Source organism: Erithacus rubecula (genome assembly GCF_903797595.1).
Source record: "Erithacus rubecula genome assembly, chromosome: 10".
NCBI lineage: Eukaryota > Metazoa > Chordata > Aves > Passeriformes > Muscicapidae > Erithacus > Erithacus rubecula.
The window spans coordinates 18004489-18024133 of NC_136662.1; the positions used below are offsets into that span (position 1 = coordinate 18004489).

The following is a 19645-nucleotide window of genomic DNA, read 5'->3' on the forward strand; positions in this document are numbered from 1 at the left end:
TGTGTGGTTCTTCCCCCTTCCAGGGTAGAAGCTGATGGCCTGCAGACCAGGTCTCTAACTCCTAAGGCAGATATAGGGAAAATAAGCAGCATTAGGTCCACAAAGGGAAAGTAGTGGGAATCCTGTTCCTTGCACAGGGAAAGGATAATCCAAGAGTACTAACACCTGAAGTGGAATAGGATTGTCTTGCTTTTGTCCAGACTTAGCAGGGCATAACAGCCTTTTTATCTGGCTGTGTCATCTTAATATGATGCAGGCAGAGCTCAGGTCCAAGTCAGCTTTAACATTTCAGAAACCCTCAGAGTGCTCAGCCCCACTCTGCTCTGAACCTAACTTGTGCCCCTGCTGCAGAGGAGAATTGTGCCTGGGTTGAAGTATCCCTTCTTTCTTTCAGTGCTTGTGACTAATGTTTGCTCACATCTCTCAAAGATCCCTAACTCTTTTGTTGTTTTGTCCAGGCCAGCCTGAAACATAGCACACAACTGATCCAGTCCAGGCTGAATAACTGGCCTCTCCAGACACACAGCAAGGATGCAGTCCACAGATGACAGGTGCAGAGCTGGGGAGGCTTGTCACTTAAATTACACCCTTGACTTTCAGAGGGAACAGGTAGCTGTAAGAAAAGAGGGAGTAACAGTAGGAGGCTCCCTTTGTGATCTGATGTTTGCATAGCTGCATCCTGTGTTGCTGAACACAGAGCTCACACAACTATTTTGTACTTTTGATTACAAATGCTGAACTGAGCTGAATAAGAAAGAGCAGGCATCAGCACATACCTTACAACTGTTCCTCCCCTAACCTGCTCTTTTCCCAGAGGAAGGTTCTGCAGGGCAATCTGGACCCAGGCTGCACATAAGGGCCATAGCAGCAGATAACTACACCTAAGCCAGCTTTCCCCATTAGGGGATCCCAGCAGCATCTCAAAATTAAGAGACAAAACATATTTTGAATGATTTTTTATGTAAACATTACAGGTATAAGAGCTTTGAAAAGAAACTTGATCCAAGAAATCAGCCTCCCTACAAACAACCAAACCAGCCAGTCTTTAGGAGGTGTTAAACTTTACCAAAATCAGCAAGAAATATTTTTTATAGGACAGATAAGATAATGAGATCCAACAACATTTATTTATTCAACTTCTTAAAATACTGGTTTTTACAATCACATAGTCCATTTTCTTTCTAGAAAAGCAAAACTTGAAACAGTTTTGCAATGTTTCAAGCACACCTGGAAAAGGTTATGTACTATACATGTGTATGTAGTCCTCTTAGGGGAGACCATTGTCACTAGCAAAGGGCCAAATGCCAGATATCTCAGGCAGAGACCACAGACTCTCAGGCCCCCTACCCAAGCCTTGCAGTGGATGCATTTTAGCACTTTGCTGAGTACCCTGATACAAGCCATGAAGAAAAAGGCTGCTGTGTTCACTGCCCTTGGGCATGTGACCTGCAGAAACCCTACCACATTTAAAACAGGAGCGATACAAACCAGTGACAAACATGCAAGACAAGACAAGCGCATGCAAGATTGCTTGTGAACCAGGTTTTGCTGTAATGACTAAGGCCTCCGCCGGCTTATCTGCTTGCTGGCTTGCTCCTCCAGCTGCATAGCAGTCCCCAGGGCATCCAGTGTTTCTGTAAAGAAAGGAAAGAGCAACAGGGTGACTGATCTGGAAACTGAACTCTCCAGCCCAGCTGTCACTCTCAGCAGATCTCGGAGCTATGCAGGACTGGGTGCTCAAGCTCCCAGCAGGTATGCTGGTGTTACTTTCAGGTCTTTGGAAAAGCATTAGTGACAGTGCTAGTCACATACAGGCTCTAACATACCTTTGACACTGAGGAAATTCTTTGAGCTGTCCTCTATGAAGTACTTAGCTCTGCTCACAAAGGTCTCAAGATCATAATCTGGTTTCTCTGTGATTCCCAAGAGGTAGTCAAGTTCAGTCATTCTCTGTATTTACAAGGATAACAGTGATGAGAAATGGACTTTCTGGAAATCTAATTAGTTTCTTCCAATTTGGCGGTCTAATCAACATAGCTGAGCTTCTACAAACCAGGAACAATTAGTGCTCAGTAGCAGCAAGTAGAGGTTGCTATTTGGAAGGGAAAGGGAAGGGCAAAAGCACTGGAGTGCCCCAGTTTAACCAGATGAGCCAGAAAATATGGGAAAAAGTTGGCAGTGAAGAAAAAGTAACACCACTGGTACAGCATCTTGCATTGCTGCCTCCCCAGCAGCACTGGGCTCAGACAAAGCAAGCTGCTACCAACATATAGAAGGGGGCCTGGGTTAGGTTTGCTGCTTCCCCATACCTGTCTCAGTTCTTTGAGCTGTTCTACGACCTTCTCCTCCCGTTCACTAATTTGAGTCATAACCTCTCGATAGCTGAGCATGTGGGGAGAGAGTTCTTCCTCCTCATCCTTGCAGAGCTGCAAGAAACAGCCCAGGTTAGAACAGCAAGTTGTTCCCAACTTTGAGTTCTGTTTAGCCCACTGCACACACATACATTGAATTGAAGATGTGAGCATTCTGTACTGGTGTCAGCCTCCTCAGTCTCCATCTGATTCTGAGCTTCGCTACCTCCATCATGAGGGCTGAGCTCTTTCACTCTGCAACAAGAAGATTTGTCACTCAAATTCATCTTACTTCAGTTTCTTGGCTACAGCATCACAAAGCAGCTACTGCAATCAATCACTGCTCAGCAAGAAACAATCAGTTGCACTTTAAAAGTTGTGCAGTTACCATCCCCAAAACAGGCTTATGTGGGCAGAAACCCCTGAATACTGTGGGAAGGAAGGCCAGGAGATGCTTGCATTATGGAAACTTTCCTGTCTGGGCACCCAGGAGCCACTTTAGCAGTTACATCATGAGCTGGGACTGAAATCTCTTCACAGCATGTGGTACATACATCTTGTACATAGTCCCTTAGGTGTGTGTGTGCATGTGTGTGACTGTGCTATAGCAAATATATTATTAGGGTTGCCTTGGAGTCTAAAGTGTATTAAGTATTTTTAAAGTAAATCAGGTCTGAAAGTGAGCTACTGTTATACTTCTAGTAAATTCAATAAAATCTTATGTTAAATTATTTTATTTAGGCTATAGCTTAAGTGCAGTTAAAATTTTTAGGCCTAAACCCATTGGTCAAGTTCAGGGCTGTGTTTGACAAGGGGGTCACATGAACCTTGTGACTCAAGGGGAGGGTCACTCAGTCCTTTTCATCCTCACCCTTTTTCTATCCTTATCTATTTTTCCATTCACCAGGCTTCCAGATAAATAATTTTAAAATTATTTTAGGTTTAGATTGATTTTAGTCAATTTTCTTCTGTGTGCTTTAGCCACCTAGTAGAGTGAACCTTGCCAACAAAGTTTATCTTTCATTTAATTTTAAACCTGCTTTTGTTGCTACCTTTGCCAGTGATTCTTTGAGTGTACTAAAACACTCATTCATGACACAGATTCTTAGCCCATCCTTACAGATGGATCACAAAGTATACAAAAGCAAAAGTCATGGAGGTAATCATTCAGGACGGGGTAAACTCCCCACAAGAACCAGGGCAGTCTGAAGTCTAGCATGAGAGGAGATTCCTTTGAGGAAAGGAGACATTACTCATGTTTTTACATCATCTCTTATGTCTCATTTGACAGCTCCAATATACTTTGTTCCTAACAACCATCCTCCAGGTTGCCAATATAAACAATACAAGAGAACTTGAGGTTCCAAAGGTCAGAGTAGAAGCAGCTAAAACACCTTTTACAACAAGATTAGAATCCCCAGGTCAGAAAGGCCATTACCTGTCAGCATATCTCAGTGTGTTTAAGGTGTACTCACACGAGCTCATGCCTGGAGAAATCATTGCTATCTGCAAACACAAAAGAAACCTCAGTGACTCCTATCTGACTTTTGCTTATTGATCTCACAACACAGCTGGAACATTTGAGGACAAAGGGTTAGAGTTGAGATAACCAAGTCCATTTTTCTTCATGGATTCTGTGGAACATGCCAGCACTCCTGTATCCAGATTTCCACTGTCTTTGTGTGCACCTGCTTTGTTTCACCATCCACAGAAAGTAAAGTCCTTTGAGGGCACACCAAGCTCTACTGCAGATTCATTGTATTAAGAAGACTTTTACAGCCCCACTTCTACAGGAACCAGGCATAACTCACTAATTTATCATCTTGCTCACCACAGATGAGTTTCCATGAGGAAAATGTTTGGTTTTTGGAGGGTTTTTTTGTTTTTTAACAAGACCTAAAGCTTTCTGACTTAAAACCCCCTTGCTCCAGAGGAACACAGAGCTGTTTGGTCAAATGATACAACCTAAGCCTTGTGTTTGACACGTGCATACTCACCATGCAAGTCCTTGAGTTTGTTCCTATGAAAGAGTCTCTTAGCACCTGTGTCAGCTTGCTCTCCCGAAAAGGGGTATGAGACTTGTTCTGCCCTAAAGCTCGAATGCACTCCTACAAAAAGGAAAAAAGTCTTGTGAGTGCAGTACTGGCATCTCTCTTCAAACAGCTCTGCAAGCTATCAACTACCCATTGCTGGTAAACCCAACAGGCTGAAGAATGGTCACACGTATTACTTGAAGTTCTTCATAATCTTTGAAGTATACTCCAAGCAGCTGATTGTCACAGGAAAGTAGGTATAGCCATCATATGTCACAAACCCCCCAGCAAAAAAAAGTCAACTTCAATGAAGCTTGAAATATCTTTACCAGTGTGTGGCCTGACAAGAATACACTAGTTTCCTGGAAACATTCTAAATGGACGCATACTCTATTTTTAGGTTGCTCACAATCTAAACTAGTACTTTTTTGGTTGTTTTTTCCTTGTATTGAAAATAAACAGAAGAGAAAACCCCAGAAATAAACAGAAGAGAAAATCCCACGTGGATTATCATTCTGCTCCAGGAGCTGAAGCTCACCTTCAAAGCCAGCAAACTCTTATTGATTTCAGCACCCTCCATCCGTGTCTGCCGATCAGCACTAGATGTGTCTGCACCCCTTTCATTTCCTGCCAGATCCACCAAGGAAAATTTGCCAATCATTTGTCCTCTTTGGCGCAGTATGATTTGGAAGCAGGCGTGTGACCGTGAAGAGCTGGCATTTGCAAAAGTCTGCCCAGATGTCCTACAGCAAAGATGCAAACAAACCTTAGAAATGTGGCAAGGTAGACAAAAGGTCCTGACAACTCTAATAAGATCTATAGCCATTCAATTAACCTTCTAGCATTTATCCCACACATTAATACTTTAAGTTTGTGTGAATTATGGAATTGCTTCTGATGTAAGAGCACAGAATTACTTGTGAAAAATATAAACCTGCACCCTGATTATAGAAATTTAAAACTATTTAAGCTGCCTGGCTCAACTCAGCCAGCTTACACTGGAATGCCTTTTTGAGTGCTAAAGCCTCACATGCACTTGAGCTGGAAGTCACACCTTCAGCACACCACATGTCATTTTCCTAATGCATCTGCCATTATACAGTAAGCTCACCCAAGCTCCCCACTAAACAGCATTAGCTGTGCTAGCATATTACAATCATGGTAAATCCCTTTCTCCAGCCAAGCTGGCTTGGCACTTCACCTCTGCTGTGCAGCTGCACCTGCCCCATCTCTGCAAGGCACAGACTGACAGCTTTTAATTTAAATCTCCCTGTGACCTTCACTATCCTTTATTCCCTGAGAATGCTGGCAGGTTCACAGTTCCACCCACATTCCTACTAAGGGAGAAAAGGAAGGAGTAGCCTGAAATATAAGAGCAGTTCACAACTAAATTGCCAGCCAAAAAAAAATGCACAGAATGCTGAATAATCTTTTAGAATGTGCATGTTTGCCCACACAGAGCAGTACAGGAGCCAAAGAGCTCTCATTTTCCTATGAACATTTCCACAGCAGTTGCAACTTCACTGAAGCAGATAACACTTAGCAATAGAGATTTTAGTTCCAAATTAAAGATACCAGTATGATGGCAGAGCTGCCCCTGTCACAGCATTTCCTGCTAGGATGATGCACCAAGCCTACAGCTGTCCCTTGGCACCTGCTTTCAAGGATTCTTTAGACAAGATTCTGGAACAACATGCAGTATTTTTGTTGCCATTGGAATAGCTCATCTGGCCTGCAGTTAAGCCAAACTGTTTTTGCAACTATGGTTCATACCAGGTGCTGTTCCTTGATCTTGCCCAGAGGGAGCTACTTGTATTCCTGTGAACTAGCTGATCCTTCCAGAAAGCACCAAGGCAGCCATCTCCTCATGTGACTGGTTTCTCTTACTGGAGTTCCATGAGGACATATGAATGAGGAGCTCTGATGTTTTCTATGGAAGGCAGGCTAAACCCATCCCTTCTAGTCCTTTGTTGTGTAACCACTTTCTGGTATTCATGCAGAGGTGCTGCTCAGTGCCTTTACTGGGAACAGTTTTAACTTCTTTTAAGAACTCCTGTTCAGCTTTTGTTTAAATCTCAAAGCACCAGCTACAGGCATCATGTATGTTTTCCTAAACATGGAGATGCAACAGAACATGACTCCTCTTATAGGTTTTAAGTCACCAAACCTGCAGGCACTGCCGATTGTGATCATTTTGATTACATCCTCAGCACAGCCAACTGGCCTTTCTTTGAGACCAACAACCTGGACCTGTTGCTTGCCATCCTCCAGGACTCGAAGCTTGGCCTTCTTATTCAAGAGGTCAAACACCTATATTTAAGCAAAAAGATTGAAGCAAACCTGAACAAGAACTCCTTGTATTTTTCCCTGTCTTTATACAAAGGTATATAGCAATAGCATCTCTAACGTACACTTAAAATTGAATTCCAAATACAGCAATAAAAACAGAATACATAGAATTATAGAAAGTATTAAGTTTGACTCAGCTACTTATGAAATATTCAACCAAAGAAATCAGGTCAAGATTTCAAAAATTTTTAAAAGTCTTACTTTTCCATTGTATATTTCAAAGAAAGTCACATAGACATCCAGATTCTGATTCCTGTACCTTGGCTGGTTTAGGAGGAGGAAGACATCTCGTGCTAGTGAGGAAAGGCAGAAGTTTAGTTAACTGGTTGCTACTTGATCTACTTTCAAACACTGCACAGCTACAAGGCAGTGTCTAGCTCTGAGTGACAGTCATCCAAACAAATGCTAACAATCAGTGCTGTGCTACCATCTGGAGAACAGATTCAGCAGCATCCTTACCCAGAGACTGAAAACAGGGAAATACAGGAGTTTCAACTGCTAATGCCACCCACACACAACAATCCTTACTGCTCTGAGGGAACACTGGGATCCTCTATTGTTTTGGACAGCCCCGGAAAAATCATGTGTTTGTGTTTCAAGTGCATCTTGCAGAAAGTCTAGAAAACATGCATCCCTGAACACCTGCATTTCTGAGGTTTGGAGACAATATACCACATTAGTTGACCCCGTGGCTGGATGCAGTGCAGCTTTTCACAATTAGCCTCCAGACTTTGAAGCTGAGCTGAAAAGCAAAGACTCCTCCAGGGCCAGTCATAACTACTTATAGAGATCAGCCAATAGTTGTTCCTGGTTCAGCTGCTGTGCTGCTGACTAGCTTCAAACTGTCTCTTTCTAAAGGAAAGGTAAAGGTCAGGTTTTGTGGTACTTTCCAGGCATTATATCAATGAGGGGCTTCTAAGCATCCATTTTCTGAAATAATTGTGGACATGCTGGGTTTTTTTTTTTTGCATTTAAGGCCTATAGGAAGAAACACAATACATACATCCTTTCACATAACAAGTTTTATGTCACAAATGGGTAGAGTTGTGTTGTACTCAGATTTGTGAGACAAAAGCAAAGCAGAAGAATCAAAATTAAATGGTTCTGCCCAGCAAATGCCTAATTAGAAAGTGTGTCATTGCTTTGTACCAGAAACAAGTCTATTCTGGTGAGTTCAATATGGATGTAGACACTTACAGGCTAAAGAAAAAATATTTTGTGAAATGAATGAAAAAATCATCACACCTCAGGCAAACACTAGCTCTTATTATTGAAAACAAAAATACTTCCTGTATCTTCTACTAGAGATGTTTAAAATAACCATACAAAATCAGATCTTACCTAGTTAAGAAAAACAAGCATTAATTTAATTTTTGTCTCTATAGAAGAATCAACTTACAGGCAAAAGCATATATGCCCTTTGAGGCATTCTGGGTTCTCCCACAGAAGTCTCCACCCATAGTCTGTGAAGAGAAAAGGCCAGAGGTCAGGTATGGCACCAACATGCCAGCCTATCTCATCTTAGTTCCAAAAACATGCTAGGAAGTTTCCACAGAAAAGCCCCAATGCCTGCAAGATTACTGGAACACAGTGCCAAATTAGTTTGCAGCTTCCCTATCAGTTCAGAAAGGAGATCTGGCCTACACAAAGCCTGTAAGGCTCTGGGGTGCAGAGTCAAAGCAGTTGTTCCTCCAAGGAAACTGCTATGACAATGCAACCAAACATGCTTCATATGTTAGAATCAAAACTGAATAACATTTTTGCAGCTACTTGCAAAAGTTGACAAGACACAAAAATACAAATTTAGAGCAGACAATACCTTTAACTCCTTTGGCCAAAGGAGTTTGGTCATCTTGAATCACAACAAAATTTTCATTATTATAGTTAATGCTATCCCTGTTGTCCCTGCACTAGTTTTCTGCCCTAGGACTGGGAAAGTAGCTTCACCTATGATTTTAGTGCATCACAGCTCTATTCTTGTAATGATGCTCAGGTAAGCAGGTTTCTCTGCCCTTTCCAGTACAACAAATGAAGACTGTGTTCAAATTTCTATAAAGCTCCAACTTTTTGTCTGGATTACTGGAAAAGATCTACAGCTTACTGCATAACACTAAAGATAAGTCCTAGCCCAGAACTTGCCTCTAACACTGAATGGCAGCAATGACTGTCTGAGTACTCAAAGCAGTGCATTAGCCCAGTGTAGTGCAGATCCCTGTGGCTTGAGGGAAACACTTCTTACAAAACAGGACAGGACGAGTCTTCCCCATAGTTCCCAGAAGAAGAAAGTTAAAGACAACACAGCTGTTCAAAATTTAGAGAAAGCTTTCTCTTTTGAGACAAAAGAATTTTCACAACTCCTGAAGCTCTCAACTGTTAGACTAGAAGGAGTGGTTAGAAAGCAGACATGCTAACTCACTTCACAAACAATACCAGATCACTTAAATATTTATGTGCATCAAGAGGCTTATTCTTATATAATTGCTGAATTCTTTGGAATGCCTCCAGGCTCAAAGCACAGGATAGACAGTAGCATTTGTCACAGATGCAGATTAATAGCCCCACTTTACAGAGAAGGGTTAAATAGCAACAGCCATTTGAGGAAAGGAAGAACCATAAGTAAAACTGACATTTCAGGACATCCTAAATCTTTGAAAGGCCAGCTTTTTTTTTTGAGAGAAAAAATATATCTTTTTCTTATTTCTAATTTTTTGTCTAAATATTTTGAAAAGCCAGTACAATTTTCCTCATGGCCTCAAAGGAAACCTACTAGTAAATAAAGCTACAGAAAAAGAATTAACATCTTACAAGGTATTAGCTTTAGGACAATAAAACCAAGATCCAAACTTCTTACACAATCCTACTCATGCTCAAACATCAGGGAGCTTTGAATTACTTTGTCAAAGCTAGAAAATTTGAGACCTTGGAGAAAAACTTACATGTGTCTTGCCACTGCCTGTCTGGCCATATGCAAAGCATGTCGCCTTCCCACCCTCAAAGATGGTCTCCACAAGAGGTCTAGCAGTGAATCTGAATATTCAAAAAGATAAAAAGTAGTTAAAGCAAATATTTCATACACTGCTTCATCATCATCATCCCTTTTAACAAGAAAGAAACTAAAAACCCCCAAATCCTTAGGCAAGCAAAGATTATGCCAAAAATAAGCCTTAGACTTTTCAGTTCTTCAGCTTCCTCCATAAAGGATTCTAATATTTATTTCAAATAACAGTTTCTTTAAGCTTAGATGCCATCTGGCCATAGCTCCATGCTTTTATCTGAAAGTAATTTCCAGTGAGCAGCAAGCATTACCTGTACACCATTTCATTCGAAGAAGTTTCATCAAATGAAAAGTCAAATCTAAATGTTTGTGTTTCAAGGTATTTTGTTAGGTCCACTTTCTGCTTTGGCTCATGCACCATCAGGACACACTTGCTTGGAACAGTAACCACATCACATTCCTTTTTTGTAAGTTCTGTTGACAGAAAAGACCCTCAGTTTTAATGAAAATGAAAAAAGTCAAACTGTTCAAGATAGCTGTTTGGTCAGTACACTCACCTTGCCTATTGAGAGGGCGCTTTCTCACACAGACACAAATCCTGTGCTCTTCTATCTGAAAGAAAGGCAAGAAAAGAATTACTTACTTCCCAATTACACTCACTCTTTATCACAGAGAGATCTGATGGTCCCTCACATCCATTTTTCTATACGCTGATCAGAGTTGCTTCTGAGCCAACCCACTCATGCAGGGATGTCAAGTCTTAAAGTGCATTCAGTGCAAAAGCAACACAACAAATAATTTACCTTTATGCAGCATTCTCCAACACAAGGTGGAAATGCTTTCTAATATTTGTTATATCAATACTGAACCTATGGTACAATCATTAATCAGGAAAATTAATGTTTCCATTTACCCCAGAGGTTCTTGGCAACTTGGAGCTCTTTACTGATGCAGCAGGTTGAGCTATTTGTGCAGCACAGCTACATATCAGATGAGCTGAGAAGTGCATATGTGTGGACAGTGCTGAAGGCCTAGGCACATTTTAGCTAGGCCTTTTTTCTCAAGTTCTAAGTATTTTTCTCAGGCCATGAAACTTTCTCAGCCTCAGCTAGGATTTTTCCCAAGCTAGAGGTTTCTTCTTTATTGTAAACACAAGAGAAAGAATCATAACAGAGAAACACCTGCAAGGTCCATGAGAAAGTCAGGGAGGAGAGGTGGAAAAACCATGTATGTGAATGTAATTGATCTGTTACAGCAAGAAAAGGCCCCAAAACCTATTAAACAATCAGCTATATGCAATTCAAAGCATTAAATAGGGAAGGCAAGTGACCTCACAGATATCAATTTTCTCAAGCTCACAATATGCTCAGATGATTTCCATGAGGCAGCAATGCATCAACTGATTGAAGCCAACATTTTCAGTACAAAACTTAGAAATCTATCTACAGGCTGCAGTTAGTAGCCTCAGTATTTACTTACTGGATCACTTATAGATATTGGCTGGCATTTTAAAGTTGCTCTAAATTCAGTTATCATTCGTGCAAACTCCCAGTTTGGACAGGTGGTGTCAAACTCCTGCATGGAAAAACCATGGATGTGAATGCAATTGATCTGTTACAGCAAGAAAAGGCCCCAAAACCTATTAAACAAGCAGTTATATGCAATTCAAAGCATTTTAAAAAGTCACAACTTTCTGAAACCAGAATCAATCCATCCTTATGTACAGCTTTCTAAGAACAAAGCCTGTCCAAAACATGTTTTGTTTCAAATATTGTAGTACAGGGTCCTAGAGAATTCCCCCTTACACGTGTATTGTACAGTACTCCACCTGTGCTCGTTTTATCCTGATTTCACTCATTTGAGCTCTCTTTTCTTCTCTCTTGTTTTTCATTTTCTCCATCTCTTTCACAATGTTAGATCTTCTTCGAACTAAATAAAATCAAAACAGTTTCTTGGGTTAAAATTTCATATTAGGTTTTAAGCACAAGACTGTAAGGAAAATTAATCTACAAACACAGGAGGTTTATATCCAAAAAGGAGACAGAGGAGTCCTTTTTGCTTTATTCGAATAAAGGGAGTGGCCATGGGGCATTCCCCTGGGGTATCTCAAATTTTTGGAAGACACAGCCTATTCTGTTCTGTTTGCAGTTTTAACAACTGCTGTTGTTTTCTGCTTGTACGGTTAGATATATTAGTAAAACAGCTGTTATTCCTACCCCCTTATCTCTGCCTCAGAGTCCTTGATTCAAACAATTATAATACTTGGGGGGACTGGAATTAAAGTCTTTATTTCAAAGGAAAACTTCTGCCTTTACTGGCAGACACCTGTCCTTCAAACCAGGACAGGCACCTGTAATAAAGAAATGATCAAGCTATTCTGTCTTGCTGCCAAAACCACCTTTTCAAAGCTTTAGTCTCCGAGTACACAAAGTAGCAATCACACAGTGATTCACTACTGACTGATGAGTCAGTCTTTATGCACTGCTCCCTGGTACCTGGGCTCTCTGAAGAGCTCGTTCTAGCAGGAGGCAGATGATTCTCTGTATTTCCATTTACACTTGACAGTGAGACTTCTGGAACACAACCCAGCCCGCTACCCCCGGTTCGGCCAGCTGCTGAAAGAAGCCAGACCAAAACCAATGATTAGATTGCAAAGATCAAAAATAATTTTGTAATTTGTAAAGCCTCATAGACCACAGCCATTTCTCAACTCCTGCAGCAGGAGAGAGAACCATCTAAAACCTGTGGTAAACTTTTAAGCCCTTTGCCAATTACCAACTTTTATGCAACGCTGCAAATGAAGGCCAAACCAACTAGACAAGAATTTAGTATCAAGCCTCTTATTTCAGTATTTTTGTAGAATTTAATATCCTAGGCATGCCCTCAGCTATTCATAGGGTGCCTTTGTAAAATAAATAATTACAATTTCATAATTTGAGGAGGCTCAAGTTCTTGCTTTACTCAACCAGTATAGGTAAAACTACTACCAGTACAGTTACAGGATGTGTTGTCAGCAGTGCTAAGGCACTTCTCTTCCCACTCTAGCCCCATGAATACTTCATGTCATTAAGGAGATACCACATCCACCCAACTTGCATAACCACAGCTCTCTGGCTAAGAAAACACATCATTATGCACAACATGGTTTCCCAAGTCCTTTGGAAAACATTTCAGGTTGGAGCCATGGATATTTGCATAGTGGCAGACCCCGAGGTCTCTTATCTATGAAAGAGTTCAGATTGCTCTCCCACAGGGATTTGCAGTTTGAATAATTAAATGCATACAAAGTGAAAATTATTTCACATTAAGAATTCACTGGGATGTTTCTGCACTTACCAGGATTTGATGAAAATCTCCTGGTTTGCAAGGAAGTGCAGGGATCTACTGCCATCTCATCTTCCTGGAGGCTGTACTGGGACTCTGTGATAGCATGCATCTTGGAACGGCCACGCACAGCTTAGGGAACAGGAATCCAGGGACACTCAGACACTTGAAATTAATCAATTGCTCACAAAGTACAGAGCAGTGGAGAACAAGGTGTGGTTATAAGGATCTTTTCCATTAGCAAAGTGCAGGACAGAACAATGCAAGTGGGTGAAAAGTGATCAAAAAACCCACCACTAGAGAAAAGCAAACAGTTCATTCCAGATTTGCAATTCCAGTGGATTTCTTTCAGATCCCATTAAGGATTCACATAAGGATATGATAGTTCCAGCACCTTAACACTTAATACCTAGGAAGGAGGAAGTTTCAAGAAAGAAAACACTAAATCCTCTGAAGCTTCACACTTACAGGGCTGTAGGAATTAATTCTGGGATGGTGACAAGGGTACAGCAGCCTGGCAACCAGCCATGGGCAGCACTGTGCCACCCACCATGAGGGCACCCACACACAGACCATGTGTGGTACACAGTAGGCTGGGAGCTCCATGGCACTACATTCAACTAAAAGACCCTGTATAACCACAACAGCAAATCTATGAAAAAGGTCTCTTTGTAGGCTGTCTCCATTTTCACATGCCAAGGTATTTCTTTCACTGAGATCAAGTCCTTTAAAGAGCTTCCTAGTGGAAGGATTGGAATGTTTACCTCAATAGATTTGTTTAAAAAAAGCAAATCTGATATGAAAAAGAGTGTGATGCAAGCTAGAACTTCCTTCACCTCTCATGGCTAGAAATTATTAGAATTTATCCAGAATGAATCACTATTATTTTAAAGGACACCATATCTGTTGGAGACCAAGGGTTCTTTTCAATTCTTAATCAAATTCTTTAGAACCACACCCAAAATTCATCTCTCCTATTAACTCTTAACCTTGAATCTTCTGCTCATGTGCAGAGACATTAGGTGTGACTGCTGCAATTTTAGAAACAAAAAGCATCAGTTTCATTATACTCAGGGCATTTTATTCCATTTTCTCTTATTCCACATGCCCAGATCTGATCTCATTTCACACTCAGCAGCACTGTTTCTATAAATGCTGGTGCTTCTGAACAGGCAGATTAACTGGAGGATTCACTCCATCTAAATGGGGTTGCTTTAAGTGATTCTTGTATGTGAGGATATTCAGCATCCTCAAAAATTCCTATTGATTAGTGAGACTGAGGCAATATCTACTTCATAATCTATTTCTTAAATCTGAAAGCACTACTTCTGCTTCTTTCCCAAATAAGATGGAGACAGTCAGCTGCTGATCTTCTTTAATTTGTGTAGTCTAAGAACAAGTCTGAAGCCACTGTTAGCTTTCTGATTGGTGCAGTGGAGACTTTGCAACAGGAGAGATGCTCTGATACTCCTGGGCATTAGCTAGTTATAGCAACAGAAATTGCTTGATGAAAACACTGCTGCTCTTAAGCTCTGAGCAGGTCTTCAAGGACAAGACTGTGCCAGTAGGACAGGCAACAGATATTTTAGACATGCAGTTAGATTCTGTACTTCAGGAAAACTGTGACCTCTGCAAGGACATCTTTCCATCAGCCAGTGACTGGATTAACACACTTTGTGTTTTCCTCCTGGCTATCCAGTTCTATTAATGGACCTGTATATAGATAGTCATGACTTTATCACATCACTTGCTTGTCAGTTCACAAAACTGATGGAGTTCTCTGAATTTGAGAAAAATCTGGATACTCTAGTACAGAACAACTTCTTACACATTAGGATTCTTGAACAACTCCTGCCTCTCTGATGCCAGGGAATTTGTACTGTTGTCTTCTGGGACTAGCTTCCCTGCCTTGCATTGCATGCAACAGAAGAGGCCAGACAAGCCCAGATGTCTTGTTTACAGCTCAATTGAATGGAGAAACATAAGTTTTGACTAACTATGCACTTTAAGAGAATCATTAAATTAGTAATCATTCAACCTCAGCATCATACAGTGTACTATAAATAGATCTGTAATGCTGCCATTTGCAATTCAAAAAGCCTAAAGAGACAACTAATAAAGCTAAGAGAAGGTAGAAAAATGGGCCTTTTCTAACTTCTGACACCTCAGGAAGAACAATTGCTTAGCAATCCCACACTGACATCTCTATTTACTCTTCTGGCCTTGCTCAACACATTGTACCGACGTGCAATCAGGGAGCTGGGCACACCACCTGGCACTTTGGCTGCCTGCAAGCATAAAGCTCTACTTATTGTCTAGGGAGACTGCTTGATGAGGAGATATACATTTGTCACCACTATTTCTTTTTTGTCCTTTCCACTCTCATTCTGACACTTTTAATCTTAATAACTGCCACTTAACTTCTGTTGTTTGTGGCATTTGCAAAGCTCCATACAGAACTTTAAAACTCACCACAACAGCAACTGCCTAATGACATTTAAAGCAGGAAATAACTACAGCAATACTGCAGAAGAAAAGAACACCTCAAGAAACCCCAGCTCTCAGGGGCAGGACAGCAACCTGTTTGGAGACTTTCTGCCCTCAGGAGCTTATTGGTGTGAGACAGTATCCTCTTTGTTAGTACTGCCTGAATGAGCAGCTTATGATGCAATAAAGTACAATATTATGGCTACAGTAAAAGACCAACACGGTTCCACAACGGCATAGCAGAGAAAAAAAACACCAAACATCTTCTCACCTTCCCGTGGAGCAGGAATTTTTGAAAGGGTTGTTCTACGCTTCTGTTTCTGAAAAACAAGGAATGCTGTAAGCAATTGGAGTAAGCAGCAAACACCTAGCACTGCTCTTCAGGGCAACATCAATACAAGAGGAATTTCTGACCAAAGCCTAACTGTGAGGCAGAAGACAAGTTAAAGATCTCAAACTTTAAGATTGAGAGCATTATACATATGCATTAGTACCTTAGAAGATTTAAAGTACTTACCTGTGAAGTTACATTGTCTTGCAAAGGAACATTCTCTTTCACATCAGCAGGAGGTGGTTCTAATAATTCACGATTTACTTCAATCACATCCCTAATATCAACCTGCAAGAGCAAAGGCAGGATTTTACATGGTAGAATACTGCTGCTACCACTTAAGGTTTGTTTTCTTCTAATCTGGACTTTCAGCAAACAAACTTGACCCACTGCCTGCCAAATGTTATGTTAAAATTGCTTGGAAGAGCAAAACAGTAGTTCCTATTCCATTTGAACAAGCTGGTACATCTAAATACACTAGACAAAATATGCTAGTTAAGCCATTTACCCTCATCTGCCAAACACCACACAGCTCTGCAGGTGCCATAGAGCACTTCTGAAGAGAAGGGCAAAGCCCATTTGGCATCCCCTGCTCTAATCTCCCACTACTAATCTTAGTAAATCTCAGCAGCTCTGTGACTTCTGTGTTAGGAGAGCATTAAGTGTTTACTGTGTGATTGTGTTTACTGAAATCAACGTCAGAGAGCTGCTTAGACTCTGGGAAATGAAGGATTCAGCATTTAATCCATAACTTAATTCACCTGCATCTCCACTTGCTACTGTAAACAATTTCACCTGGGCCAGCTATCACTTCCTGACTGACGCTATTGTGAAGTCATAATCCTGCCTTCACCTCACCATAGGACACCTGGCAAAGGCAGGGATAGGGCAGGCTTGAGCACAAATATCACAACTCAGTCTCTGTTCTGTTTCTCAAAACTATCCCTGCTGAAGAGATTGAAAACACCTGTACACACAAATCCCAGCAGCTTGCAATTCAGCTAACAAGGCAACAAAAGCACCACAGGGAAGTACTTGAGTTTTCAGTTAACTTTGGAATTATTATATAAGAGGTCACCAAAACAGAAGAAAGCAAGTAGATGAGTCTCTAAAATATGGAAATATCACTTCCTAGCATAAAAAGAGCAACCTATGAAGTCTAATTCAATGGAGTTGGTTAGCAGCTAATTGGAAAGTGAATTAGCTCAGAAACAGATATGTGACAATGTAAATGTGTGTAAGCACGTGCACAGCATATATATATATAAGCACATAAAAAACTGCTGGATTTTGAAGTATCTTCCTAAAGATTTAGCACCGTAGCACATATATGCAATTTAGCCAACAATTATATCTGAATCCATATATTTTTTATATTAGAAGGCAGCAGACACATGCACAGAGTAAGAGTTGGTTTCAAACAACCAGCCAATGGCAACTTTTAAGACTTTCAGTGAAATGCAGAGCCTGCACATTTCTAGAGATACCAAGAGGACAAATACATTTACTGAGTGTCAGAATTTTTTAAGTGTCTGGATTTCAGCTGCATCACCTTCAAATCCCATTCTCTCCCATCCCATCTTACACTGTATTTATTACATATTGCTGCAGAGATTCAAGAAACCAAACCCAGCCCTGTTAACACAATACCTTACTAGCAATGGACTTTAAGGAAAGCCTAAAGGCCATAACATACAAGACATGGAAAGCCAGCAAATAGGCCACAGAGCTGGAAAACTGGAATCTTGGAACAAGCCAACAGTGCAAGAGGCCCAACACGTCCTTGGTCCTCTGAAAGGTAAAGGGCGCAGCTTTGGCGGTGCAGCTCTTACACCTCACCCTGGCACACTAGAGCACTGCTCTCATTCCGTGTGAGGCCAGGAGAGCCCGGGTGCAGCTCTCACACCTCACCCTGGCACACTAGAGCACTGCTCTCATTCCGTGTGAGGCCAGGAGAGCCCGGGGGGAGCCCAGGACGAGCCGCCCACCCGGCGGCGCGGGGGAGCGGGGCCGCTCCGGGGCAGCCTCGGGCAGGGAGGGGCCGCGAGCAGCCGCACTCACCTCCTTGCCTTTGGTGGCACCGCACTCAACCCACTCCACGGTCACGCTGGGAACCTCCACGTTCACTATCTTCACGGTTGCCTTATGGATTGCACCTGGAAAAAGTCGGCGTTGAGCTCAAACCCGGCCGCCCCACGCCGCCGGGATTCCCGCGGGCGACGCGACTGGAACCCTGAAGACTCCCCGTGCCCCACTCCTCACCGTTGCTCCGCTGGATGTTAATAACGGCGCCGGGATAGACGATGTGGTAGAGGTCGGGGTCCATGGCACGGGCTCAGGGACAAGACCACGTCCCGCCCCGGTAGCGAAACACCCGCCCGGCAACCGCCGCCGGTTTAAACCCCGCGCGCCGGCGTGCCGCGGGGGCTGCCGGGAGTCGCCGCGGGACTACATCTCCCGGCAGGCCGTGGGAGGGGCTGTCGGGAAATGTAGTCCTCGGCGGGCGGGCAGGACTGCGGCTGCCGGGAAGGGAGGGCAGGGCGGCCGATCCTGCCTTGCCGCGTGAGTGCGGCTGGGGGCCGCGGAAACACCGCTCCCGGGAATGGCCGCGGGGAGAGCCAGCCGCTGGCCGGCAGGACAAGCGCGGGGCCGGGGCAACGTGGAGGTATGCCTGCAAACCCCGCTGAAAGAGCATTCACTTTATACCAATCTAATTTAATCTTTTTTTAGACCAGAATAGGGATAGCTCCACCGAAATGGAGCCTCTAAAAATTACTCGACACTCGTACTTGTTCCTCTCCACGGAAATCTTTAGTAAAAGGCGAAAGATTTATACGATCTGAAGAGAAACCAGAGTATACTTTCGCTCTCCTCCCCGACAGAGCCCATGTCTGCTTTACCCTAAACAAGTCACGGCGACTCCGCTCCCCGCCGCCCCGCTCCCAGTCCCGCATCCCCGGCCCGCCCCGAGGGTGCCCAGGCCGGGCAGCGCTCACAGGCCGGGGGGGCAGCGGCCGCAGCGCCGGACAGCGGCGGGGCCGGGCACCCGCGGGGCACTCTGGGTACGGTATGCAAATCAGGGCGGGGCTCGCGCGTTCCCGGCGCGCTTTAACCCCAGCTGGGCACCGTGGAGCGCCCGCCCACTGCCCCCACCCGCGGAAAGGGTAAAAGTGAGAAACTCATGGGTTGAGACTAAGGAGTTTAGTAATTAAAGCAGAGTAGTATAGAATTAAAAAATTTAAGGAAAATGAAATAGAATCACAGAATGGTCTGGGTTGCAAGGGACCTTAAAGATGATCTCGTTCCCACCCCTGTGCTATGAGTGGGAACACCTCCTCCTAGACCACATTGCTCAACGCCCTATCCACCCTGGTCTTGAGCACTTCCCAGGGATAGGGCAGGCAGAACTTCCCTAGGCAACCTGTTCCAGTGCCTCACGACCCCCACAGTAAAGAATTCCTTTCTAATATTCAATCTAAATCTCTTCTCTTTTAATTTTAAAACGTTCTCTCTTGCATTATCACTACATGCCTTCGTAAAAAGTCATTCTATCTCTTTTTCATAGGCCCCCCTTTAAGTATTGGAAGGTCTCAATAGAATCTCCCCAAAGCTTTTTTATTTCCAGGCTCAACCCCAGCTGTTTCAGCCTGTCTTCACAGGAGAGAGGCTCCAGCGCTCTGATCATCCTCATAGCCTCCTCTGGATTTGTTCCAACGTATCCGTGTCTCTGCTGTACTGGGGACCAGAGAGCTGGATTCAGCAGTAAAAGGGCAGA

General features: G+C 42.7%; 1 protein-coding gene across 6 annotated transcripts; it reads right to left on the minus strand.

The window, feature by feature from the left end:
- Positions 1 to 1109: 1109 nt before the first annotated feature.
- KIF2C (kinesin family member 2C) lies at positions 1110 to 18513 on the minus strand. Of its 6 annotated transcripts, none has more exons than XM_079313454.1 (22): positions 18133 to 18513; positions 17932 to 18026; positions 16057 to 16158; positions 15811 to 15859; positions 14042 to 14083; positions 13065 to 13184; positions 12224 to 12343; positions 11557 to 11657; positions 11208 to 11303; positions 10286 to 10340; positions 10040 to 10202; positions 9670 to 9760; positions 8133 to 8196; positions 6935 to 7026; positions 6552 to 6694; positions 4923 to 5127; positions 4349 to 4459; positions 3790 to 3857; positions 2504 to 2606; positions 2310 to 2426; positions 1827 to 1950; positions 1110 to 1634 (listed from the first exon to the last, which is right to left on the minus strand). In XM_079313454.1, the coding sequence occupies exons 1-22, from the start codon at positions 18194 to 18196 to the stop codon at positions 1558 to 1560; spliced, it is 2202 nt and encodes a 733-aa protein (XP_079169580.1). In that variant the 5' UTR covers positions 18197 to 18513; the 3' UTR covers positions 1110 to 1557. The 6 variants fall into 6 exon arrangements, with proteins under 6 accessions (XP_079169580.1, XP_079169581.1, XP_079169582.1 ...); XM_079313455.1 differs by having other exon boundaries at positions 12224 to 12340; positions 18133 to 18286; XM_079313456.1 differs by lacking the exon at positions 14042 to 14083.
- Between the last annotated feature and the right edge of the window lie 1132 nt (positions 18514 to 19645).

Bases quoted from the DNA above. Each gene is read 5' to 3' on its own strand.
- KIF2C (XM_079313454.1), bottom strand. From the start codon at position 18,196: ATGGACCCCGACCTCTACCACATCGTCTATCCCGGCGCCGTTATTAAC. The intron at 16,159-17,931 runs GTGAGTGCGGCT...TTGCTCTTGCAG, and splicing joins GTGCCACCAAAGGCAAGGAG to GTTGATATTAGGGATGTGAT. The intron at 10,203-10,285 runs GTGAGTGTACTG...TTCTGTCAACAG, and splicing joins GCGCCCTCTCAATAGGCAAG to AACTTACAAAAAAGGAATGT.